The 26852-nt window shown below is 43.0% G+C and overlaps 1 protein-coding gene across 7 annotated transcripts in view; it reads right to left on the bottom strand.

Annotated features, from left to right (window-relative positions):
- The window catches only part of PTK2B (protein tyrosine kinase 2 beta), a 288178-nt gene that overhangs the window by 90713 nt on the left and 170613 nt on the right, over nt 1-26852 (bottom strand). For all 7 annotated transcript variants that reach the window (XM_073673841.1, XM_073673842.1, XM_073673840.1 and 4 more), the window contains 17 exons: nt 22320-22399; nt 21703-21765; nt 19381-19435; nt 19116-19256; nt 18631-18705; nt 16777-16878; nt 15285-15402; nt 13631-13670; nt 12752-12798; nt 12612-12662; nt 7821-7918; nt 7479-7566; nt 5894-5994; nt 4756-4871; nt 1183-1283; nt 725-814; nt 210-414 (listed from right to left, as the gene is read on the bottom strand). In XM_073673841.1, coding sequence (XP_073529942.1) covers nt 210-414; nt 725-814; nt 1183-1283; nt 4756-4871; nt 5894-5994; nt 7479-7566; nt 7821-7918; nt 12612-12662; nt 12752-12798; nt 13631-13670; nt 15285-15402; nt 16777-16878; nt 18631-18705; nt 19116-19256; nt 19381-19435; nt 21703-21765; nt 22320-22399 — 1571 coding nt within the window. The remainder of the gene's footprint in view (nt 1-209; nt 415-724; nt 815-1182; nt 1284-4755; nt 4872-5893; nt 5995-7478; nt 7567-7820; nt 7919-12611; nt 12663-12751; nt 12799-13630; nt 13671-15284; nt 15403-16776; nt 16879-18630; nt 18706-19115; nt 19257-19380; nt 19436-21702; nt 21766-22319; nt 22400-26852) is intronic.

Raw genomic sequence — 26852 nt, forward strand, 5'->3', positions numbered from 1 at the left:
TTTGATTTTTTTTTTTTGTTCCTTCAATTTATCAGTTTTTGGAGAAAAATGAAGGTTTGAGTTCCTCTTTACATTCAGTTTTGTTTTTTGGACCGCTGACAATAACAACCACTTGAGGCAGAAATGTGCTCAGGGCCGTTGTCAGTTCCCTTCGCCCACTCCTCCTGGCAGCTCATACAAAGTACAGAAGGACTACAGTTTGTTTTTACCTTAAGCTACAGACCAGCTCTGTGAATTTGGGTCTTTCAGAAGGATCGTAGGTCCAGCATCTCGTCATTAGTGTGTAAAGAGTCGGGGGACACATTTCCGGCTTTGGAAGTCGATCTCCTTTCTCGATGACGCTGATCACGTCTTTGTTCTCCAGCCAGAAGAACGGCTGCTTACCGTAGGACAAGATCTCCCACATACAAACTCCTGAAATGGAAAGATGACAGTTCATCAGGACAGGAAGATTTTACAAAAATGCCCCAGGCACTGGCTGATCGCCCTGTCTAATACAGTGCAATGATCATGCTCTTCTTATAGAGAAGTATCGGGTGTCTATCGGTCACAGGGCAGAGGTCCTAACCCATCGTACTTTGGGTTGTCCCGTTGACTTGGTGCCACCAGTTCTATAGGATGCACCCAGATATGTAGCACCCACTGATGTCAATGTATATATTTTTAAATATGGAAGGACCCAAGAGCTGCTCTTTCTCCTTCACTCTCTTCCAAAATGTCTCACCAAACATCCAGACGTCACTGGCCGAGGTGAAACGACGGAAGTTTATAGACTCTGGCGCCATCCATTTGATAGGGAGACGGGTTACAGAAGCTGAGAAGAGGCAGAAAACACATAAAGAACATCTCATTAAAGGGGAAGTCATTACATCGGTGTTGGTAGAGTCAGGAAGCCTGGACCCCAATGATTTCCAAAACTTGGAACCCACCATCGTGATCCCCAGCCATTTCCTTTCAAAATATCGAAAGAATATTTTTAGCTGCTGGATGTAACAGTATGGACATTAGGTCATAGATTATATTGCTCTACAATAAAAAAAAGACACTAACAATATGAACTCCAACCCTTTTATTAAGGGAGAACTACCGATTTATGGACCTATAGTTGGTGTCACCCATTGATGAGGTGTTCCAACATCAGCAGAATCTTGATTACAGCTCTGCATGGGTACAAGTACCTACCTTTATAATATTCCTCCTCTTCTAGATACCTTGAGAGTCCAAAATCTCCTAACTTCACGCACTCATGAGAAGCCACGAGTATGTTCCTGACTGCGATGTCCCTGTGAGAACAGATACAAAGTTAAGGAAGCCCTGGAAACAGAACAATTCCCAAAAACAATGTAACGATTCCAGGTACCCCATGCCCTCGCTTCCTGCTGTCCACTGATTCCCCAGCATAGCCACATTTTCTATTGATGGCTTAACGCCACCTAATACACAATCATAGACTCGGGTTGCTGCCCTCTGCTCCACTGTGCTTTACAGTGAAGGTTTGCTTGTTCTGATTGGCTTCTCTATATAAGTACAAGCCAACTACAAGGTCACCATTAAGTTAGTTCATGTATAGATGATTTCCAATATAAATGCCACAGAAAATGTGCAAAGAAATAATAATAAAAAAATAACACAGAGCTTCTTCCTTTAATCCCCTCCTTACTTTTGACCTTATTTGTCTTCTTCCTTTAATCCCCTCCTTACTTTTGATCTCATTTGTCTTGTTCCTTTAATCCCCTCCTTACTTTTGATCTTAGCTGTCTTCTTCCTTTAATCCCCTCCTTACTTGTGTTCTTATTTTTCTTCTTCCTTTAATCCCCTCCTTACTTTTGATCTCATTTGTCTTCTTCCTTTAATCCCCTCCTTACTTTTGATCTCAATTGTCTTCTTCCTTTAATCCTTACTAGTGTTGAGCGAGTATGTTCTGTCCGAGTATGCTCGGGCCGAGCTCCGAGTATTTACAGCTGCTCGGTGATAAGGTTAAATCGCTCCTGTGTGCATGATTTGCAACTGTTTGACAGCTTTATTACATGTGAGGAATGTGTAAAGGCCCCGTCACACATAAAGAGATCGCTAGCGAGATCGTTAGTGCGTCACGGTTTTGGGATCGCTTGAGAGTTGTTTCGTGATCACTGGGGAGCTGTCAAACATGCAGAACTTCCCAACGATTTCGGCCGCCCCAGCGATCTAACTAACGATCTCGGTGGTCGTTGGGACGCTTTCACACAGCAGCTGTTTCAACGATCCACACCTTGATAGGGACTGTACTGTGTCACAAAGGCGTGCATAAAATTACTTTTCCGCGCCCCCTCATCTCCGATTGGTGGACGCTACTGCGTTCTGATTGGGCGGCCTTGGTTTAACATCGCTACTGCGTCTCCGGTCAGACGGGAACACTGGTGTGTGCATTGTTCCTGTACAGATGTATGGATGTCCATATATTTATATGAATATATACAGTATATAGAGATGTAAATGGCCATTTATGTGTATGCATATCTGTATGTTTGAGAGTATGTATGTGTATATATATAGTTATCTGTATACGTATGTGTATATGAGTGTGTGTGTATATATTTATGTACTTAAAAATATGTATGAGTACATGGATGAATCTGTTTACATACGAGTACACGAATGTATATGCGTGTGTGTATGTATGCATGTATGTATGTATGTATGTATATATATATGGACTGCTTACTGCGGTGACTACTGCTACTACTGAAAGAATGAGACACAAAGCTTTTGCACAGTAGAACACACAGTTTATTAGACACATCAGTACAGAGATGTCAGTAGTGTAGAAACATGAGGAGTTGCCCACTATAGGTTCTGATGCCGCCAAGGAACAGCACCAGGACCGTTAAAATACTGGCAGTAGTTGTCGCGGCAGGTCTTCGCATCATGGGTGTTTCTGCCATGTCCCACTGGTTGAAGGCCTGCACTCGCAGGATGGTTTGCACGCCATTCACCGAGCTCCACTTCCCCATTGGCTCGGTCCACAGAGTCCACGAAGCCGGGCGGACAGTACGTCATTGCATCACGTCGACGAAGAAAGTTGTGAAGCGCGCAACAGGCCAAAACAACAGAGTCTATTGATTTAAGCTTCATGTTAATTGGCGTGTGAAAAACTCTGAAGCGGTTGGCCAGGACAGCGTGTCAGAAAACGTGCTGTGTGGGTGTGTGTGCACGAGACCCCTAAAATATCTGCCCATGCAAAAGCATATATATATACAGATAGAAGCCAAGCCCTCCCTCCCTGAAGAGCAATGATAGCAGACAATTGGTAGATGTCCTATAAATGAATTAAAAATGGAAACTCATTTGAGACCCCAAACAATACCTACCTCGCTAAAGATGTCTGATTTCTTCAAAGTGGAGTCACAGCTGGAGAACGCTGGTGGGATCCGAAAAACAAGGACGCAGTAGCGACCACCAATCGGGGACGAGGGGCGTGGAAAAGTCCAATTTATGCACGCCCACGTGTCTCAGTTCTGAATCGCTAACGAGGTCGTTGATAAGGTGTCAAATACAGCGATGCCCACTGCCCAGCGGGAGCGCAACGACCCAGGAATGGTCCAGGAAGCTTTGTAACGATCAGCGATCTCACAGCAGGGGCCTGATCGTTGCTACCTGTCAGACATAACGAGATCGCTAGCGAGATCGCTATTGCGTCTCGAAAACCGTGACTCATCAACGATCTCGCTAGCGATCTCGTTATGTGTGACGGGGCCTTAAGAAATAGACATTCCTCACTTGTAATAAAACTGTCGAACAGTCGCAAATCATGCACACAGGGAGCCATTTAACCTTATCACCGAGCAGCTATAAATACTCAGAGCTCGGCCTGAGCATACTTGGCAAAAGGGTTAATAGAACATACTCACTCAACACTACTCATTACTTTTGCTCTTATTTGTCTCCTTTCTTTAATCCCCTCCTTACTTTTGATCTTATTTGTCTTATTCGTTTAATCCCCTCCTTACTTGTGATCTCATTTGTCTTCTTCCTTTAATCCTCTCCTTACTGGTGATCTTATTTTTCTTCTTCCTTTAATCCCCTCCTTACTTTTGATCTTATTTTTCTTCTTCCTTTAATCCCCTCCTTACTTTTGATCTCATTTGTCTTCTTCCTTTAATCCCCTCCTTACTGGTGATCTTATTTGTCTTCTTCCTTTAATCCCCTCCTTACTTTTCATTATAGTTTTCTCATTTAATAATTAAAAGTGAGAAAATTATAAAGAAATCTCTGAGCATCCCAGAAGAACAGCTATGCCCCCCTTCTCTGCCTCCTCCCTGTCTTGTGTTTGGCTATAAGACAACTGTTTGCAGCAGCAGCCTCTTCCCTCTCAGCCCTGTACACAGTAGTACAAAAGCTCATTAAGCCCAGCTCTGCAGGACGCTGAGTGATTGCTTTCAGAATTATGCAAAAAAAAAATCTGGCTACACTTCTCGCTTAAATCATTTATTTATTTCTAGATTTTAATCTGGCCAGTTCTTTTTTTTTTTTTTTTATTAAATACATATGTGACCTCTTCAGAACATAAGAAAAATTCTTCTTTATTATAGTTAACCCTCAAGTCATCATCATTTATATCTTAAGGCTCATGTTATGAAAAAAAATAAAAGGTACAAAAAAAAATGGTGACTCCAATAACTTTGTGTCATTACACAGAAAAGCCACTAGGGGCAGTGGTGAGCGTCTCTTGTAGATCACCTTACTGCAGTGCTGTAAATACAAACCGCTCTGTATTACCTGTGGACACAGCTAATTCCTTCCAGATAGGCCAGGGCTTTACAGATCTGCAGCGAGTACAGGATCATGGTGAGGACCTGCAGGGTGTTCTTGTGCTTCTCCAGATACTGTCCGAGCTGCGGACAGACCACATGTATTATTATTACTACTAATGATCAGATCATCACTTCTAATGTAAAGAACTGTGTATCATCTTTTATGTATCGGTTATCAATAACGCATCGATCATAAATCAATAAGATTAAAGTATAACTCCGCCTTTACAATTGGCCCTATAGTCACTTTATGTCAATCTGGCGTCTGTGTGATACATATTCATTTCCTTTTTTTAAAATTTATTTTTGTATTTTTCAGTTCATCTTTGTACAGTGGGAAAAAAAAACACTGAAAACAGTCAGCAAGTTGCTGTTGACGGATCTGATATTTTTAAACAGTATTTCTACATATTCTTCGGAGCCATTAAGCATCGCTTTATACTAAAGTTACCAAACCCGCGAGATATCAATCCGACACTTGCGCAATGTGTCCGACCAATCAGTGAACAGAGAATGGTTTTAACCCATATCTTGCTGATTCCCATTTTTTTATGTTTTGACCTGGTTTGTTAGAATACAAATAGGACTTTTATGATCAGCTCTCGATACTCAAGCAAGATAAAAGCGAAATAAAAATAATCTAAAAGATCCGTCAACAGCAGCTTGTTGACGGTTTCCATCTACCAAAAAATAAAAATAAAAAAATACAGTTAAAAAAAAATAAAATAAAAAAATCTGATTGATCCGCCCCTCATTCGTCTTTGCTTTTTCTAATTGATGTGACCGTAATTCTATAACTCTTTTTTTTTTCAGAAATCTTAAAATCGAGGTCTTAATCCAGGTTGTCGACACGCGGAAATTGTAATATTTATTAAATCAGCTAAGGAATCTCAATATAAAGAGAGACATGAAGCCACAACCTTGGAAAAAAAAAATTCTAAGCCTACGATTTTGTTCACTACAGGTTTACATTTCACATGGCGCCACCTAGTGGTCGAAAAGGAATGAAATCAGATAAGATTTTTTTTTTTTTTTTTTTTTTTTTTTTACTATCACACACATAACCATCGTTAATCATTATTGTGGCCGCCATTTCTAATTACCTCCCCAAATGGGTAGAGCTCCATCACTATCCAGATGGGGTCTTCTTCAATAATTCCGATCAACCTCACTATGTGCGGGTGATCCAGTTTTCTCATCAGACCTGCCAGAAAAGAAAAGTAGAAATTAGTATTGGACTAAAAAAAAAAATCCTTAAAGGGGCAGCCCATCTCAGGTTAAGCCAGTGGCAGGGCTCTGCCTATGAGCAGATTATTGCTGCCCTCCCCTGGTATCCCCTGGCTAATACCGAGTGGCTGGTTGGCATCCCCTCCTTGCCCCCCGTACTTGGCCCCTATCCGTATGATCAAGGATTAACGAATATTAATAAAAGAAGGCTGATCTCCTTTCCAAACAGCGCCACATCTATCCTCAGGTTGTGTTCGGTACTACAGGTCAGCTCCAAAGAATTGAATGCCAATGAGCTGCAATACCATACACAACTTGTGCCCTGGTGTGGGTCAATTTTTTGGGGAGACTAAATCCCCCCTTCATTTTTTTTTTGCGCTTTTCTTCTTTCCTTCCCTTCTCCTAAGAGTCATAACTATTTAATTCTTCCGTCAATGGAGTTTCTCTACAGAGTTTTTATTTTTTATTCTCTCTTTTTTTTTTTTCATGTTTTTATTAATACCATTTTGAGGTACATGTGACTTTAGATCGCTTTTTATTGCTTTATTTGGGAGCCAAAAATTGATAAAATGTCCATTTTTTTTTCTTTTTTTTTCTCTCTTTATTTATAGGCTTAATTCATTTTATGTTTCCACAGATGAATACGTTTATTTAATTATCTATATTTTATTTTAGAACTGGGTAAAGTCGAGTGATTGAAATTTTTACCTATTGATTTTTTAATTTAAAAAATATTTTTTCTTCACTTTTTTTTTAACCCTCTTTTGGGATTTGAACCTTCGGTCGCTTGTTCTTTTTTTTTTTTTTTTGAAGAACTGACAATCATTTGGCAAGCCATTGCCACCTTGTGATTATGTCGTCGCGGGGCCGACTTGATGCGATTTCTCACCTAAATTCGTCTGTGGGAGATCGACAACGGCCCTCTGGTTACACAGCAGTGATCGGAGCTGGCTCTGATCGCTGCTGTTAGATGAAAGCACCGACTGTATTACGCAGCTGGCACCTGGTGTATAAGGTGCAGGCTCAGCTCCTGCGCCTGTTCCATACAAGTGTGCCTGACATAGGAAACACCAACTTTAGGGATGAGTGGACCGGTGGACGTTCAGTTTCTGGTACCTGACTCGAACTTTAGTCCAAAGTTTGGTTCAGGTACCAGAACTTTACCCAAACTTCAACCAGAACCCAAACGTTATTGAAAACGGACCCAAACTGGAAAAAAAAAACCTCTCTCACTCTCCTTCTTTGTCTTCTTCGCCCTCTCTCCCTGGAACTTCGGAGAAGTCCGTGTTCAGAGTTTTGCACCGAACACTCATTGTCCCCCAACTTGTAAGTTCAGGTTCGTTCATCTCTGGTCGCCTACGATTTGCAGTAACTTAAATTCTACCGTGACGGAATTTTTTTCCAATTTTTCCCCCAAAATTTTGAAGTTTCCAAAACTAAACTGCAGCACAGGACACTCACAGGCTTCACTCATGAACTTCTCCTTGACGTCCGGGGCGCAGTCCTTCTTACACGTCTTCACGGCGACGTTCACCTTCTCTCCTTTCAGCTGAGAAACAGAAACAAAAAATCAGTCTATACAACTGCCGCCAAAAATGGAGCGATGGCGCCAAAGGTGCTAACCGTAACACATGCACTATAAAGATGACCGGAAGCCCCCACCCTATGGTCCCCCCCTGGGTGCAAAACATCAACTCCCAACATGCCCAACAGCATTGAAGTTTGTGCACCCGCTGGAGAGTTGAAGACCACTAGTCGTCCCGCTGTGGATCACTTATGGTCCCCCCGCGATCATGTATGCACCTCATTCTTATACACTCCATCATAGACTTCTCCGAAAAAGCCTTCCCCGAGAATCCTCCCCAGCACAACGTCGCTGCGGCTCATGGTGTAGCGGAGACCTGTAAGGGAAAGAAACGCAACATCTGGGTGAGAGGTCAGAACGTTTATTCCAAATTTTTCATTTTTGCACGTTATTTTTTACTCCTCTTGTTCCAAGAACCATCATATTTTTATTATTTTATTTTATTACTTTCATTATTTTTCCGTCCCCGGATGATGGTTTTTGTTATTTTGCAGGGCGAGATGTAATTTTTAATGGTTCATTTTACCATACAATGTCCCGAAAAATGGGGAAAAAAGATCCAAGTTCGGCGCAATGAAATTTCATCATTGTTTTTTTTTTGGGGGGGGGGGGGGGTTTCGTTATCACAGCGTTCAATGTGCAATAAAAAAAAATCATCCAGAAAAACGATTCTCCGGAACGGTACAATTACAGCGATTCTAAACTTGTATCTTTTTCTATATATCTATAATTTCAGTATTTTATTATTTTTTGAACTTTGTAAAAAAGAAATATTTGCCCACGTCGCCATTTTTTGAGACCCACAACTTTTTTTTTTTTTTCATTTTTCAATCGATTGAGCTTTATCAGGGCTTGTTTTTGTTTAGTGCCGGGCGGTAGTTTTTATTTTGGGTACATATAGTATTTTTTGGTTGCTTTTTATTGCATTTTTGGTGGGAGGTGCAGCGACCGAAAAAATGGCAAAATTTGGCTTCACAATTTTTCTTTTCGGTTTCTATTTTCTTCTTGCAGTTTACCGTACAGAATAAATAACTTTAGATTTTGATAGTTCAGACTTTTACGGATGCGGCAATTCTGAACAGGCTTATTTCTTGCTTTTTTTTTTGGATGAGGGAAAAAAAAAAATGGGCATTCAAATTTTTTTTTTATACTTTTTTTAATTAATTTTTTTTTTACCCTCTTCAGGACACTTGAACCTGTAAATTGTTTGATCATCAGGGAAATCCCAGTCCCCTATGAATTCTTGCCCGCAGCTGGGCTTACAGGAGCTCAAAGATGGCGGAGTCTGGAGCTGTCATGGGTCATCAGCACCTTGCTGTGATCAAAGGGCAAACAATGGGACCTGTACTGACGTCGCAACTGCAACCATTTAAATGCCTCTGTCAGAGATTAGAAGTGGTATTTAATTGATTAAACAGCCAAGATTGGAGGTTTCTCTGATCCCTACTGTTAGAGGCAGATGCCGGCTGTGTCCACAGCTCCTGTGCCCGCATCTTACACCCACACTTGCTCTATAACGTAAAAGTACATTCTGGGGCAGGAATGGGTTAATGAAGCAGAGCTGAGTTTAGCACTGACATAGGGCTGCGGGTTACATCTTCCATGCTAAATTAAAGGATAATTCCCACCTCTGACACTTGTGTCCTGTAAGAAGAACGGCAGTCCCCTGACCCTCTCTCTGTTAGCTTCTATGGCAGTGCGGGTAGGTTTTTGTAACTCACATAGAAGTGAATGGTGAATTGTGCACATGTGATCATCATCTCTCCATTCATTTTCCCACCTGAGGCCATTGGTCGGACGACCTGTTCTCAACACAAAGGTGCTCGAAAGTTTGTGAATCCTTTAGAATTTTTCCATATTTTTATATAAGCTTGACCTAAAAACTACATTCTATTTTCACACATGTCCTGAAAGAAGATATGTAAAAAAAAACAAATGGGTCATGTGAAGAAACAACACCAGGGGGGCCCTGCAGAATCCCTCTGTTGACGCTTCTTGGGGTGGATCCACACCCCGCCACCCGCCTGACGTCACACTACGCCAGACGGAGCACGTGATACGGATCTACCCTTAGCACCAGCGTGACGTTCCGCATCCCCTTAAGGAAGCGTAAGGTCAGATTGGTACAGTTCTACACAGTCACCTCCGGTCCACACAGGTACAGAGAGGCACCAGGGAGCGAGAAAAGGTGGTCCACTCAGTCACTGACGTGGCCCCACACTCACTCACACACCTGACAGGCTGAGAGGCTCTTTCACTACTCCAGTGAAGCAGAGCCTTGTTGGCCAGGTAGAGCTGCCACCAGTCTCTATTTGATATAACAGACTTATATCGGGCTAGAAAGCAGCCCAGTAGCGTGTTCGTTGGACCGAACAACAGACGTAAGGTTCGGGGGTCAACATAAAAGAACAGCCCAAGATTAAATTATATATTTAATCGCCATAAGGGCTCACTAAACAATACACTATATACATATACAAGGGTTATACATATACAGTGGTCAGAGTTACAAATACAACAGCATAGTAGCATAGTACAACAATTATAAGCAGATCTTAAAGACAGTTACCAGTTTAGATGGAAAGCCTAGCTCGGAGGATGGGCGGCCACATGGGGGAGGTTGTGGGCCCTCACTTGGTTGGTGGACTTCTCCCACACATCTTGATGGCACAAGCTCCCACAGGAAAAGACAGGTGGGAGGAGACCTGCAGGAGCTTTTAAACTCTCTGGGTTACTCCCAGGGCTGGACCTAACTCTCCACCCCCCTGGTCTAAGCTTGCTACCATCTCCCGAAACCAAAATGGGCTACAATTCCTTACTGGGTGCCCCTAGGGAGCTGGTTCTGGAGTCATTGGATCCAGCTAGGCTGCTATGTGTTGAGACCAAACACACTGGTCCTAGGAGGTTCCAAAAGGCTAGGATGTGTATCTCCTCGTCCCTACATGCTAGATTGGGCTGGAATGCAGTCTTGCATCTGCTATCTCCCCCTGAGCTAGAAAATCCATTTTGTGAAGAGCTGGGACATATAGTTCTTCCACAACTCGGTATTGAAATAAAGTACCTTAACAAAAGAGCACGTGTTAGTGATCACTACAGGGGGCCCTTCCTGTCAGCTCAGCTCACAGCTGCCAAGAGACACTCCTAGTGAAGCCCCCCTCCCTCCTCTCTTATAGCTGCGGGTCAGATTACACTGTGCCTGGAGACCTGACAACCAGGGCACATGTGATTATTCTGGAATATTCTTCACAGGTCACAAATATTTTTATTTTATCTAGGAAAAAGGATCCAATATCATATCAGCGAGCAGCAAATATCACGTCTGTGAGTGAACATGAAGGATTAGCAGATAATGTGAAGATGAAGTTGGATTCCGGTGTTTTCAATCAATGGGATGACAATCAGGTGTGAGTGGGATACCTGTTTTATTTAAAGAACAAGGATCTATCAAAGTCAATTCTTCACAACATGTCTGAAGTGTATCATAGCAGGAACAAAGGAGATTTCAGAGGACACTAGAAGAGTTGTTGATTCTCATTAGGATAGAAAAGGTTAAAAACCATCTGTAAAGAGTTTGGACTTCACCAATCCACAGTCAGAAAGCTTGTGAACAAATGGAGAAAATTCAGGACGATTATTACCCTCCCCTGGAGTGGGAGCCCCACAAAGATCACTCCCAAGAGCAAGGCATATAATGGTGTGTGAGGTCACAAAGGAACCAAAGCAAATCTCTAAGCAACTAAAGGCCTCTCTCATATTAGATAATGTTAGTGTTCATGAGTCCACCATCAGGAAGACACAGAATAACAAACCCTCCCCAGGAGTGGACAACATGCAAAGATCATTACCAAGAGAAAGGCGTATAATAGTCTGTGAGATCACAAAGGAACCCAAGGAAACCTCTAAGCAACTAAAGGCCTCTCTTCCATTAGATAATGTTAGTGTTCATGAGTAGGACACAGAATAACAATGGTGTGCACGGCAGAATAGTAAGGAGAAAGCCTCTGCTCTCCAAAAAGAACATTTCTGCCCATCTGCACTTTGCTAAAGATTACAGGAACAAGCCAGAAGGCGACTGGAATAAATATTGTGCATGAATGAGACCAAAATGGATCTTTTTGGTTTAAATGAGAAGTATTATGTTTGGAGAAAGAAAAATACTAGAGCCTCCTACATCTGTGATCACGGTGGTGGTGGTGGTAGTAGTATGAGGGTTTGGGATGTTTTTCTGCACCAGGACCAGTGATGGAACAATGAATTCTGAATTTTACCAGCAAATTCTAATGGAAAATATCCAGACGTCCGTCCATGAGCAGAATCTCATGAGAAGATGGGTCATGGAGCAAGACAACGATCCAAGGACACAAATCATTCAACATAAAGGTTACAGAAGGATAAAGGTGAAGGTCTGGAACGGCCGAGTCACAGTCCTGACCCTAATCCTATAGAAGTGTTGTGGAAGGAGCCGACGGGGGAAAATCACCAACATAACCGGAGAAGGGGTTTTATAACGAAGAAAGGGCTAAAATCCCTCCATCCGATGTGCAGGAATAATCAGCAATTACCAGAGAACGTTTATCTGCAGTCACTGCCGAATAAGAGGTCACAGCAGATACTGAGAGCGAAGGGTTCACATACTTCTGCCACTCAGACATGTGATATTGGAGCATTTTCCTCAATAAGAAAAAAAAAAGTCTGATGTTTTTGACTCGTTTGTTTGATTCGGTTCTTTATCTACTTTTAGGACTTGTGGGAAAATCTGATGTAGATTTGGGTCAAATTTCTGAAGATTAAGGAAACTTCTGAAGAGTTCACAAACTTTCAAGCACCACTGTAGACAGGAGTCCCATTTACGCCTGGTGAGCATCCGAGGCGGGTGCAGTCCATGTCGATAGTTACGATCAGGCACATCATTTCGGGCTATCTCATGGATGGTCCCTTGATCGTTGGATTATTATTATGAATGGAGTTTCCCTTTAAGCTCACAACATTGTATAATGTAGGGGACGCACCTGCCGACTTCTGCTCCGCCTCCTCCGGTATTTCGGCGTATATATCAGACTCTAGAGGGGGAGACGTATTTATCAGACAAATGAACATTTATTATATTATTAGTGAACTACAGGAAGCCGTAAATATGCAAAAAACTCACCGAAGCTGCTCCCTTCTTCCAGCCTCGAGTTCCTGTCTGGTACGTCCCTGGGAGCAGAAATGAGGAACTTTAGTTGATTACGTTCTTTTCTAGGTCTAAACTTCTGATTATTATCTGAATATATCTCTCCAATGGTTTGAGCTCTTTTATTTTCTAATACAAAGCTGCAAATCTCATATATAAAGTGAAAAAAACAACAACTACCTGTACCAACCACTAGAGGGAGCTCCCGCATAATGAATTACTATTGATTTTATTGTGTACACTGGCAGCTCCCTCTAGTGGTGACTGCGAGTACTCAGAAGTAATTCACTCATTTTATTTTTTTTTTGCTGCTATCTCTACAGTTTATAGCAAAATATAACTTACTAGATATTTTGCAGCAGTTTTTATAAACTCACAAAAAAATATAATTTTTTCCATTAACGAGCTGGGAAAAAGCGAAGAACTGAAGCATAAAGTCTATCAGAAAGTTGCAAAACTTTGTTGCACACTGAATAAGCTACATCTGCATAAATGGGAAACATGCTGTAACTGCTTTTCACAAACCTATCACTGTATTATTATTACCCATTATATTGTTACCTAGCACAATACTATCATGCCCTAATTGTATTCTTCTAGCTGGAATAGAAGATATTGGAACAATTCGTTCCGAGGAAAGAAGAAAACTCAGTATAAAAAAAGTAGCTAAAAAAAAAAGTTTTTCTTGTATTCTGCTGCCACCTGCAGGATGAATTTAAGAATTACATGCACCATAGAACTTGATAAATTGGAAAAATATAACTATGTAATGTATGTAATCTTCTATGTAACTGTATGTATGTAATCTTCATGTATCTAAGTAAAAAAAAAGTTTGAAGTGGCAGTTTTACTTACTCGGTTGGAATTCGAGGCAGACTGATGCGTTTGTCGTTTTCTGTGATATAAAATATTATAAAATCCAATTTATTCATAATATTATAACATTAATGACGTAATAAGCTCAGCTCATAATATGGGCCATGGCCTGATATACCTAATGTGTTAGAAGGGTGTAGTGGCTATAAGGGGTGTGGAGGGTTTATAAGGGGTGCGGAGGGTTTGTAAGGGGTGCGAAGGGTTTATAAGGTGTGCGGAGGGTTTATAAGGGGTGCGGAGGGTTTATAAGGGGTGCGGAGGGTTTGTAAGGGGTGCGGAGGGTTTATAAGGGGTGCAGAGGGTTTGTAAGGGGTGCGGAGGGTTTATAAGGGGTGCGGAGGGTTTATAAGGGGTGAGGAGCATTTATAAGGGGTGCGGAGGCTTTATAAGGGGTGCGGAGGGTTTATAAGGTGTGCGGAGGGTTTGTAAGGTGTGCGGAGGGTTTGTAAGGGGTGCGGAGCGTTTATAAGGGGTGAGGAGGGTTTATAAGGGGTGCGGAGGGTTTATAAGGGGTGCGGAGGGTTTATAAGGGGTGCAGAGGGTTTATAAGGGGTGCAGAGGGTTTGTAAGGGGTGCGGAGGGTTTATAAGGGGTGCGGAGGGTTTATAAGGGGTGAGGAGCGTTTATAAGGGGTGCGGAGGGTTTATAAGGGGTGCGGAGGGTTTATAAGGGGTGCGGAGGGTTTATAAGGTGTGCGGAGGGTTTGTAAGGGGTGCGGAGCGTTTATAAGGGGTGAGGAGCGTTTATAAGGGGTGCGGAGGGTTTATAAGGGGTGCGGAGGGTTTATAAGGGGTGCGGAGGGTTTATAAGGGGTGCGGAGGGTTTATAAGGGGTGCGGAGGGTTTGTAAGGGGTGCGGAGGGTTTATAAGGGGTGCGGAGGGTTTATAAGGGGTGCGGAGGGTTTGTAAGGGGTGCAGAGGGTTTGTAAGGGGTGCGGAGGCTTTATAAGGGGTGCGGAGGGTTTATAAGGTGTGCGGAGGGTTTATAAGGGGTGCGGAGGGTTTGTAAGGTGTGCGGAGGGTTTGTAAGGGGTGCGGAGGGTTTGTAAGGGGTGCGGAGGGTTTATAAGGGGTGCAGAGGGTTTGTAAGGGGTGCGGAGGGTTTATAAGGGGTGCGGAGGGTTTGTAAGGGGTGCGGAGGGTTTATAAGGGGTGCAGAGGGTTTATAAGGGGTGCAGAGGGTTTGTAAGGGGTGCGGAGGGTTTATAAGGGGTGCAGAGGGTTTGTAAGGGGTGCAGAGGGTTTATAAGGGGTGCAGAGGGTTTGTAAAGGGTGCGGAGGGTTTATAAGTGGTGCGGAGGGTTTGTAAAGGGTGCGGAGGGTTTATAAGGGGTGTGGAGCATTTATAAGGTGTGCGGAGGCTTTATAAGGGGTGCGGAGGGTTTATAAGGGGTGCGGAGGGTTTGTAAGGGGTGCGGAGGATTTATAAGGGGTGTGGAGCGTTTATAAGGTGTGCGGAGGCTTTATAAGGGGTGCGGAGGCTTTATAAGGGGTGCGGAGGGTTTATAAGGGGTGCGGAGGGTTTAGTCGCCTCCTGGTCAGAGCCCTTTGCGACTCGATGACAATGCCCCTAGATCTTTTATAGTCTATCATTATAACAGACGGAAGGGCAGAGGTTACAATGTATATTCACCTTTCCCAGGATAGACAATGAGAGATTCCTGAGATTCGTTCTGCAGCCGGCAGTATCCATCGATAAGGTCGGCCATGTTTTCCGCCACCGCCAACGACGACGTCTTGATAGCCAATGGCTTAAAAATCACAAAGATATTACAATATAATACAATAATGCAAGATAGTTAAAATAATTAGCACTTTTTCCAAAAACAGCGCCACACTTGTCCACAGGCTGCATTCGGTATTGCACCTCAGCCCCATTGAGTCTGGAATTGGATATGGCTACTCATCTTTCCAGAAAAACCCCAGATAACCCTACACATGATCTTTACAAGCTGCTGATCCTTTTTCTACTACCAGTGTGAAAGCTGCTTATCTTGACGCATGCAGTATAATACAGTACAACAGTAGACTTGTCTGGAACTTGACAGTTTGCAAGAGGTCTACTAAGGGTCAGTAATATCACCAGACCACCCTCCGATAACCCCTGCCCTTCTTCTGTCTCAGACTACTATCATTTTACCTTTACTACTGCTAATGTGAAAGCTGCCTATCTTGACGAATGCAGTATAATATAGTAGAACTTGTCTATAACTAGATAGTTCCCAAAAGGTGTACAAATGGTCAATAATATCACCAGACCACCCACCGATAACCACAGCTCTTGCTCTATCTCAGACAACTATCATTTCCCCTTTACTACTGGAAGTGTGAAAGCTGCCTATCTTGATGCATGCAGTACAACTTGATGAATGGGACAGTCCCAGACCGGTCTAGCCATATTCAGTAGTATCACCAGACCATTCTCCAATAATTCTGTCCCATGCTCTTTTTTAGACAACTGTTCTTTTCCTTTTGCTATTGCCAGTGTGAAAGCTTCCTATCGTGGTACAAGCAGTGCAACTTAATTAATGGGACATGCTCCAGACTGGTCTATCAATTTTCAGTAACATCACATGTCCACCCTATGACAATCCTGAATCAATCTCTTTCTCAAGTGACTGTCCTCTTTATTTTGTCAAAGTGTGAAAGCTGCCTATCTTGACGCATGCAGTACAACTTGATGACTAGGGAAGTTCCAGACAAGTCTACGAATTTTCAGTAATATCAATAGACCACCTATCGATAATACCAGTCCATGCTCTGTCTCAGAAGACTATACTCTTCCCTATGCTTCTTCCAGTGTGAAATCTGCCTATCTTGATACATAGAGTACAACTCATTGAAAGGGACAGCTCGAGACAGGTATACCGGTCAGTAACATCCCTAGACCACCCTCTGATAATCTCGGTCCATGCTGTGTCTCATGTGACTATCCTTTTTACTTTGTCACTGTGTGAAAGCTGCTTATCTTGGTCTGTGCAGCAGAACCAGATTCACGTATATTTATGATGAAGTATGGAAAGATGACCACTAGAGGCCACTAAAGCATCAAAATGGACAAACTGAGCATGCTGGGAGTGGTAGAATTTCAACAACCAGAAGTATCTATTAGCTCAAGAGTTTACCTGTGGGGCGCCAGATATCCCCAATAGCAGCAGTGCCCGTCCGTCCTCCAGTAATGAACACTTGATAGATTTAATCTGTTTGAACTCGGCAAAGCATGTGGGCTACAGAGACAGAGAAGAGGCAATGAATATCACATTGATCATTAGCACAATACCCAGGACTGCTGCCGAGTACAAGAGTATTGACTGGGCACAGAACCAGGCACAGAACCAGGCACAGAACCAGGCACATAACAAGGAACAGAACAAGGAACAGAACAAGGAACAGAGCAAAGCACAGAATAAGGCACAGAACAAGGAACAGAACAAGAAACAGAACAAGGAACAGAACAAGAAACAGAACAAAGCACAGAATAAGGCACAGAACAAGGAACAGAACAAGGAACAGGACAAGAAACAGAACAAAGCACAGAATAAGGCACAGAACAAGGCACAGAACAAGGAACAGAACAAGGAACAGAACAAGAAACAGAACAAAGCACAGAACAAGGCACAGAACAAGGCACAGAACAAGGAACAGAACAAGAAACAGAACAAGGAACAGAACAAAGCACAGAATAAGGCACAGAACAAGGCACAGAACAAGGCACAGAACAAGGCACAGAACCAGGCACAGAACCAGGCACAGAACCAGGCATAGAACCAGGCACAGAACCAGGCACAGAGTGATTGATTCCACTTTTTTGCTTTGTAGATATGGGGAAATACATCACTGATTGCTCCTTGTATGGTAGAGAACTTTCAAAAAAGCAGAGTAAGTTTCTCCTTGCAAAACATAAAACACTTTAAACAATTTGTGACTCTCAACCACTAGACACCAGAAAATTCTGTTGACATCAATCCAATGGGGACCACCTGAGACACCCAACACAAGAAGATGTCATAAAACCGAGACACCAGATACCTGGGAATAATAAGGAGACTCAACCAACAGACACAAGACACTGTTTTTGCTAAAAATCCACTAATTACCAAGGACAGCAATCTCATCATACTGGAGAGTGTCCAACCATCAAGTTACTGAACACTTGGAACAGACGATGACAACCAAACATGAGACACCGGCCAACATGTTCACCAACAATCCACTTCTAACCAGCGAATATCTGAGAGACTGAACCACTAGACACTGCCTTTCATCAATTCACTGGACACCAAGGACAATACGATGTGTCACCCAACCACATGACATCGGAGAGTGCGTCACCACCAAACTACTGGATACTAATGAGGACCATCTGGGACACCCAAACAATAGTCGAAAGACTTTCTTTGCACAAAGCTGCAAGACTCCAAGTACCATCTGGAATGCCCAACCACTAGACACCAGTGCCAATTCACCCACTGAACACCTAGGACTATCAGGGACGCAGGACACTAGGCAGCAGATATTATTTTGTCTGTCAAACCACTGGACACCAGAGACCATTTAAGGCACCCAACCACTGGACACTATAGAATGCCTTTATCACCAAGCTAATGGACACCATTGATCATACGCAACAGCCAACCACTACGTACCAGTCAACTTCTCTGTTTGCCAAACCACTCGACACCAGGGATCATCTGGGACAACAAACCTTTAGGCACCAACTATTTGGTCCATTTGACATCTGGGATTGGATCAAAAACCAAGTGTGAAGTGTGAACCAAACCACAAACCATTTGAACATAAGAAACTAGGGCATGAAACCATTGGGCACCACCTGGGCTGCTAAACCTCACTGGTCCTGGGTTCCTGACCTGTAAACCACTCAGGGATGCAGTAAGTGGTAGCCCCCGTATTGTCAAACGCAACGAGACACCCGACAATCCACTCGGTCAGTTCTTTAGAAAGCAGGAGCCGCCACTCACCTTGGAGTCCTTGGTGGTGAGTTGTCGTATCCCCTTCGGTCCTATGACCAGGTCCACGGTGATACTCCATCCTTGCTAAAGAGGGAAGAAACAATCATTAATCAATTTAATGTGTCCTTGAAGAGGCACCATCTCCTTCTACCAATACTCAATCACCTTGGAGAACCCTCTGGGGCTTATTTTAACATCCACAAAGTTCACTAAAATTTTGGGAAACCAAATATCGGTGTATCGAAATTTAAGGAATAGCGTTTCTTTAAAATTAGGTCCTACATGGTTCTCCTGACAAAAAAAGTTGTCACTGCCTTGACCACCAGTGATCAGCTGTGGATGAAGCTACTGCAAGTGTACGCTGCCCCCAGAGGTCAAATGTAGAATTACAGTGCCCACTAACTCTTTGTGTAACGTATAGTCCTCCACAGTAAACTGCTGGGACTTCCAGGGTCTCCGGGGGAGAAGATTACTACAGTAATGGAAGGCCTCACCGCAAGTTCACATCTGTAGGTCTCTTGATCGATGGAGGTGAAGCTGGAGAGGGTGTTCAGGAAACGCATGATGCACTCCTCCTCCCGCAGGGACCCGTACTGCTGGAACGTCTGCTGGATCATCTTCCGGAACTGCTTGGGCTACACATAGAAAATACGGATAAAAACAATATAGATGACTGTGGGGGGATTTCTGAAAACTCCCGCCTATCAAGGTATATTCCCCAAGTTCCTAACTTTTTTCTGCGTTTGACAAATATTTTACCTTTAGACTTTCTTGCATTTGTTTAGGGAAAAAAAGGTCCAGTCCAACTTCTTTCCTGAAAAGGAAAATACAGAATATCAAAACTTAGATTGAGCCCCCCACCCAAATGTACAACCGATCCTTTAACCCCCCATTCGTCCAGGCCAGTTCTGCATTTTTGTTTTTTCCTCCTCTTCATCCTCCAGCCCTTTCTTATTTTTCTGTCTGGTTTTGTGTTACCATTTTTTTTGTAACTTCTATTATTCTTCCATTGATGGAGCTGGGTTTTTTTTGGACATATACAATGTTTTGATCGCTTTGTATTACATTTTTGGGGGAGTTATAAAGACTTTAAAACTTTGAAAAAATTTGAAATTTTGTCATCTTTTTTTTAATTTTTTTTTATGGCATTTACTTCATGGGTTAAATAATTTTAGATTTTTCTAGATCTGACTTTTCTGGACATGGCGATACCAAATATGTATTTTTTGCTGTTTTTTTTTTTTTTACATTTCTTTATCTTTATTTTGGAAAAAGAAGTAGAGTCGAACTTTAATTTATTTTTTTTATACATATTTTTTACTACTTTTTACTTATTTTTTTAGTCCCCTTAGGGAACTTGAACCTGCGATTGCTTCATTGTTTGTACTATATACTTCAACACTACATTGTTACACCAGGATCCATAGTGCAGCGGTGGGGACCTTCAGTAGAGAATATAGCAGCATCTTGTAATTGAGTCGTAGGTGGGGGGGATGATTGGCATTGGAGCAGACCCACCACTCTGCTCTCCTCCCCCCAGCAGTCAGATCTGTGTTACCTGATTAGACACATCAGTCTCACCACATCACGCACAGTAAGCCGGTTTTGACCTTCTCTGGGGGCGTGTTCTTTTTCCCCTCCCCGCATATGATTGGATATCATCATACAGGAGGAAAAGAACACGCCCCCAGAGAAGAATCTCTGCTAATGCCCCCTTCGTTTATAGTGGAAATTAGCCTATAAACTTTACGAGTCAATATTTCCACAATGGAGATGAGGAATAAAAGAATAATATCTACGTTTTATTTAGATTTTCAGATACTTTATCATGATGTAGAAAGTTTAAGTGGTGAAAGGCCCTTTTTAAGTTGTTAAACAGCAGCAATCAGAGCTAACTCCAATCACTACTGTTAGAGACAGGTGTCAGCTGATTCTCCATACATGAGGAATGAACCTAAAGCCTGTTCCATACTATATAATTTCATAATATATGTGTAAAGGAGCATGCTCAGCTAATACTGAGCTCAGTGAGTTGTCTGTATACATCTGTATGCCAGGAGCTCCCCCTGGTGGTGGCTGCAGGTAACCACTATGATAGTGTCAAGACAGCAGGTCAGTCTCCTTCCTCCACTGACCTGACTTTATGGTAGGTACTCTGCTATATTAATTTAGATTGTAATCTATTAATTTATTCTAAATTATATCACATTTACTGTACATATATTAGAATTGACATATTTATTTGATATGATACCATATTCAATTACTTCTTATTTATTTTATATCTTATCCCTTTACATTATAGAATAAAATAATTGAATTAAATATAAATAAGCTATAATTTAATAAATAACAATAACATTTTTTAAAAAGTTATATTTTCTTTTTTCCCTTTTTTATATCTTATAGATTAAATAAGAATCTAAATAAATAATATAATAAAATAAAGATAATAATTTCTATTTTCTTTTTTTAGATATTCTTATCTCTTGGTTGTGACTTCTCTGATGACACAAATTTGAGTCTGACGAATAAAAACAATAAAAAAAAGGAAATATTACAGAAACTATCTTTTTTAAAAAAAAAAAATTAGAACAACTCATGACCTTTATTGTTGTTTCTCTTTTTTTTTAGCTATTTTCCTTCTTTTGTTACTTTTTTTTTAGGTTCCCATTTTTTTTTTTGCAGGTTTTCTTTATTTTTTGCCGTGTTCTCAATGCTGATTTTGAAATTGCCTTTATGGTTTAACAAAAATAAAATAAAATTAAATAATAAAAAAAAAAATTGCTATAACAAAAATTTCCAGCGGCAGGAACAGAATTCATGATGAAACTTCCAGCTTGTTCCCCAATAATAGGAATGTGCGCTCATTGTGGTCGCCGCTGCAGGAAGTGCAGATGAGACACAGTTCATAAAGAAAGTACATTGACACCACATCCGTGGAGCTTTTTTTTTTTTTTTAATGCTTTTTGGAAAGAAAAAAGTTCAAAACAAAAGCAGAAAAAGCCACAGCATAAACAACGGAAGCCCCCCGGCCCGTACATCTACTAATAATATCTGTCCTACAGCATCTCTGCTTACTCTAAGAAGTCAAAATTTGATCTTTTCTCCAGGGCGTTCTGAGGCATGTCTTTGTAGAATCGCCTAAAAGACAAGAAAATGTTTAATCCTGCGTGCAATTCACCACTTGCCCTCTAGATGGCAGCAAAATACAACAAAATCTACTGTATTTCTTTTTTTTTTTATAAATAAAGTTATTTCCTAATATTCCTTCTGTATCATTTCATTATAGCTTCTTTTTTTTTTTTCAAGATCTCCACTCACTTGCTATCTCTGAATATTAATCTCCATTGTTTTTATTCAATTGTCTGCAAATGGGCATCTAGCTTCGAAAACATCTCCGGTTATGTTGCAAGGAGCCACTAGGTGGCAGTGGCAAGTTTTCTGTATTAGCTAATTTGCATACTTTAAGGCGAGAGATATATATATATATATATATAGATATATATCAGTCCTAGTCATGTGCTCCAAGGACCGTATGCTAAATTTAAAGGGCCCCTGTCTTGGTTAAAGGGGATGTCCATGTTCAGCAAATAGAGTGGAGTCATATTTTAATAACTTTCTAACAAAGTCGACAGCTGTAGAGAATAAGGGAATTGATATTTTGGCGCCTTTCTCCCGCCGCAGTTCCTCGGTACCTGAGCTCCAGACACCCGAGCTGCAGCGCCATGCCCTCGCTGACCTTGGTGGCGTACTGCTGCATGTAGTCGTTCCTCAGCTGCAGAAAAACACGGTCACCGTCTGGTTACAGTCACATATTACGGGGATAAAGCCCCATCCGTCTGCGCTGGATTCTGGACAATTGCATGAATGGCAATTCCTCACTGTTCTATTATGACTTGCCCAGGGAAATCCGAACATGTTAATGGGAGCCGGACCCTCACAGGGGGCACAAGATCCCCCACCCCCCCCAGACTGGTACGGTTACGCCAGAATTCTGCCATATCTTAACGGGGTCCTGTGTGATCTATGGGCAATCAGTTTTTGTAAGAAGTGAAATGGACCACAATCGTCCAGTGATGTCAGCGACAGAGACAACATGGAGGAGATAATGGTGCAGAGACCACCGCGGCCACAACCGGGCTCCTACGTCCGCGCTCGTCTGTGAGGACCTGTCATAGGGACGTGTAACGATAAATCCCATGAGAGCCAGAGAGGGGCGATAACAGGGCAGGGGGCCGGCGAGGTGCTGCCGAGGGGTCACGGGGCGCAGGGACTACACTGACGTTACTGAGGGACCTGGGTCTAGATTGTGGCACTAGGACTATAACGGGGGGCACTGCAACTTATATAGGGGCACTATGACTATAATGGGGGCATTGTGACTATAATGGGGGCACTGATACTATAATGGGGCACTGTGACTATAATGGGGGCACTGATACTATAATGGGGCACTGTGACTATAATAGGGGCACTGAGACTATATTGGGGGCACTGATACTATAATGGGGCACTGTGACTATAATGGGGGCACTTGAACTATGATATGGGCACTGTGACTATAATGGGGGCACTGTGACTATAATGGGGGCACTGTGACTATAATGGGGGCCACTGTGACTATAATGGGGGCCACTGTGACTATAATGGGGCCACTGTGACTATAATGGGGCACTGTGACTATAATGGGGGCACTTGAACTATGATATGGGCACTGTGACTATAATGGGGGCACTGTGACTATAATGGGGCCACTGTGACTATAATGGGGGCACTGAGACTATAATGGGGGCACTGTGACTATAATGGGGGCACTTGAACTATGATATGGGCACTGTGACTATAATGGGGCACTGTGACTATAATGGGGCCACTGTGACTATAATGGGGCCACTGTGACTATAATGGGGGCACTGTGACTATAATGGGGGCACTGTGACTATAATGGGGCCACTGTGACTATAATGGAGCCACTGTGACTATAATGGGGCACTGTGACTATAATGGGGGCACTGTGACTATAATGGGGGCACTTGAACTATGATATGGGCACTGTGACTATAATGGGGGCACTGTGACTATAATGGGGGCACTGTGACTATAATGGGGGCACTGTGACTATAATGGGGGCACTGATACTATAATGGGGCACTGTGACTATAATGGGGGCACTGCGGCTATATTGGGGGCACTGATACTATAATGGGGCACTGTGACTATAATGGGGCCACTGTGACTATAATGGAGCCACTGTGACTATAATGGGGGCACTTGAACTATGATATGGGCACTGTGACTATAATGGGGGCACTGTGACTATAATGGGGCCACTGTGACTATAATGGGGCCACTGAGACTATAATGGGGGCACTGTGACTATAATGGGGACACTGTGACTATAATGGGGCCACTGTGACTATAATGGGGCCACTGTGACTATAATGGGGGCACTGTGACTATAATGGGGCCACTGTGACTATAATGGGGCCACTGTGACTATAATGGGGCCACTGAGACTATAATGGGGGCACTGTGACTATAATGGGGACACTGTGACTATAATGGGGACACTTGAACTATGATATGGGCACTGTGACTATAATGGGGCACTGTGACTATAATGGGGCCACTGTGACTATAATGGGGGCACTGTGACTATAATGGGGCCACTGTGACTATAATGGAGCCACTGTGACTATAATGGGGCCACTGTGACTATAATGAACTATGGGCACTGTGACTATAATGGGGGTACTGTGACTATAATGGGGCCACTGTGACTATAATGGGGGCACTGTGACTATAATGGGGCCACTGTGACTATAATGGGGGCACTGTGACTATAATGGGGGCACTGTGACTATAATGGGGGCACTGTGACTATAATGGAGCACTGTGACTATAATGGGGGCACTTGAACTATGATATGGGCACTGTGACTATAATGGGGGCACTGTGACTATAATGGGGCCACTGTGACTATAATGGGGGCACTGAGACTATAATGGGGGCACTGAGACTATAATGGGGGCACTTGAACTATGATATGGGCACTGTGACTATAATGGGGCACTGTGACTATAATGGGGCACTGTGACTATAATGGGGCCACTGTGACTATAATGGGGGCACTGTGACTATAATGGGGCCACTGTGACTATAATGGGGCCACTGTGACTATAATGGGGCACTGTGACTATAATGGGGCCACTGTGACTATAATGGGGGCACTGTGACTATAATGGGGGCACTGTGACTATAATGGGGCCACTGTGACTATAATGGGGCCACTGTGACTATAATGGGGCACTGTGACTATAATGGGGCCACTGTGACTATAATGGGGCCACTGTGACTATAATGGGGCCACTGAGACTATAATGGGGGCACTGTGACTATAATGGGGACACTGTGACTATAATGGGGCCACTGTGACTATAATGGGGGCACTGTGACTATAATGGGGCCACTGTGACTATAATGGGGCCACTGTGACTATAATGGGGCCACTGAGACTATAATGGGGGCACTGTGACTATAATGGGGACACTGTGACTATAATGGGGACACTTGAACTATGATATGGGCACTGTGACTATAATGGGGCACTGTGACTATAATGGGGCCACTGTGACTATAATGGGGGCACTGTGACTATAATGGGGGCACTGTGACTATAATGGAGCCACTGTGACTATAATGGGGCCACTGTGACTATAATGAACTATGGGCACTGTGACTATAATGGGGGTACTGTGACTATAATGGGGCCACTGTGACTATAATGGGGGCACTGTGACTATAATGGGGGCACTGTGACTATAATGGGGCCACTGTGACTATAATGGGGGCACTGTGACTATAATGGGGGCACTGTGACTATAATGGGGGCACTGTGACTATAATGGAGCCACTGTGACTATAATGGGGCACTGTGACTATAATGGGGGCACTTGAACTATGATATGGGCACTGTGACTATAATGGGGGCACTGTGACTATAATGGGGCCACTGTGACTATAATGGGGGCACTGAGACTATAATGGGGGCACTGTAACTATAATGGGGGCACTTGAACTATGATATGGGCACTGTGACTATAATGGGGCACTGTGACTATAATGGGGCCACTGTGACTATAATGGGGGCACTGTGACTATAATGGGGGCACTGTGACTATAATGGGGCCACTGTGACTATAATGGAGCCACTGTGACTATAATGGGGCACTGTGACTATAATGGGGGCACTGTGACTATAATGGGGGCACTTGAACTATGATATGGGCACTGTGACTATAATGGGGGTACTGTGACTATAATGGGGCCACTGTGACTATAATGGGGGCACTGTGACTATAATGGGGGCACTGTGACTATAATGGGGGCACTGTGACTATAATGGGGGCACTGATACTATAATGGGGCACTGTGACTATAATGGGGGCACTGATACTATAATGGGGCACTGTGACTATAATGGGGGCACTGTGGCTATATTGGGGGCACTGATACTATAATGGGGCACTGTGACTATACTGGGGGCACTTGAACTATGATATGGGCACTGTGACTATAATGGGGGCACTGTGACTATAATGGGGGCACTGTGACTATAATGGGGCCACTGTGACTATAATGGGGGCACTGTAACTATAATGGGGGCACTGTGACTATAATGGGGGCACTGTGACTATAATGGGGCCACTGTGACTATAATGGAGCCACTGTGACTATAATGGAGCCACTGTGACTATAATGGGGGCACTTGAACTATGATATGGGCACTGTGACTATAATGGGGGCACTGTGACTATAATGGGGCCACTGTGACTATAATGGGGCCACTGTGACTATAATGGGGCCACTGAGACTATAATGGGGGCACTGTGACTATAATGGGGACACTGTGACTATAATGGGGACACTTGAACTATGATATGGGCACTGTGACTATAATGGGGCACTGTGACTATAATGGGGCCACTGTGACTATAATGGGGGCACTGTGACTATAATGGGGGCACTGTGACTATAATGGGGCCACTGTGACTATAATGGAGCCACTGTGACTATAATGGGGCCACTGTGACTATAATGAACTATGGGCACTGTGACTATAATGGGGGTACTGTGACTATAATGGGGCCACTGTGACTATAATGGGGGCACTGTGACTATATTGGGGGCACTGTGACTATAATGGGGCCACTGTGACTATAATGGGG

Source organism: Phyllobates terribilis, unplaced genomic scaffold (assembly GCF_046119375.1).
Source record: "Phyllobates terribilis strain yellow unplaced genomic scaffold, ASM4611937v1 Scaffold_3__8_contigs__length_932513732, whole genome shotgun sequence".
In the NCBI taxonomy this organism is placed as follows: domain Eukaryota; kingdom Metazoa; phylum Chordata; class Amphibia; order Anura; family Dendrobatidae; genus Phyllobates; species Phyllobates terribilis.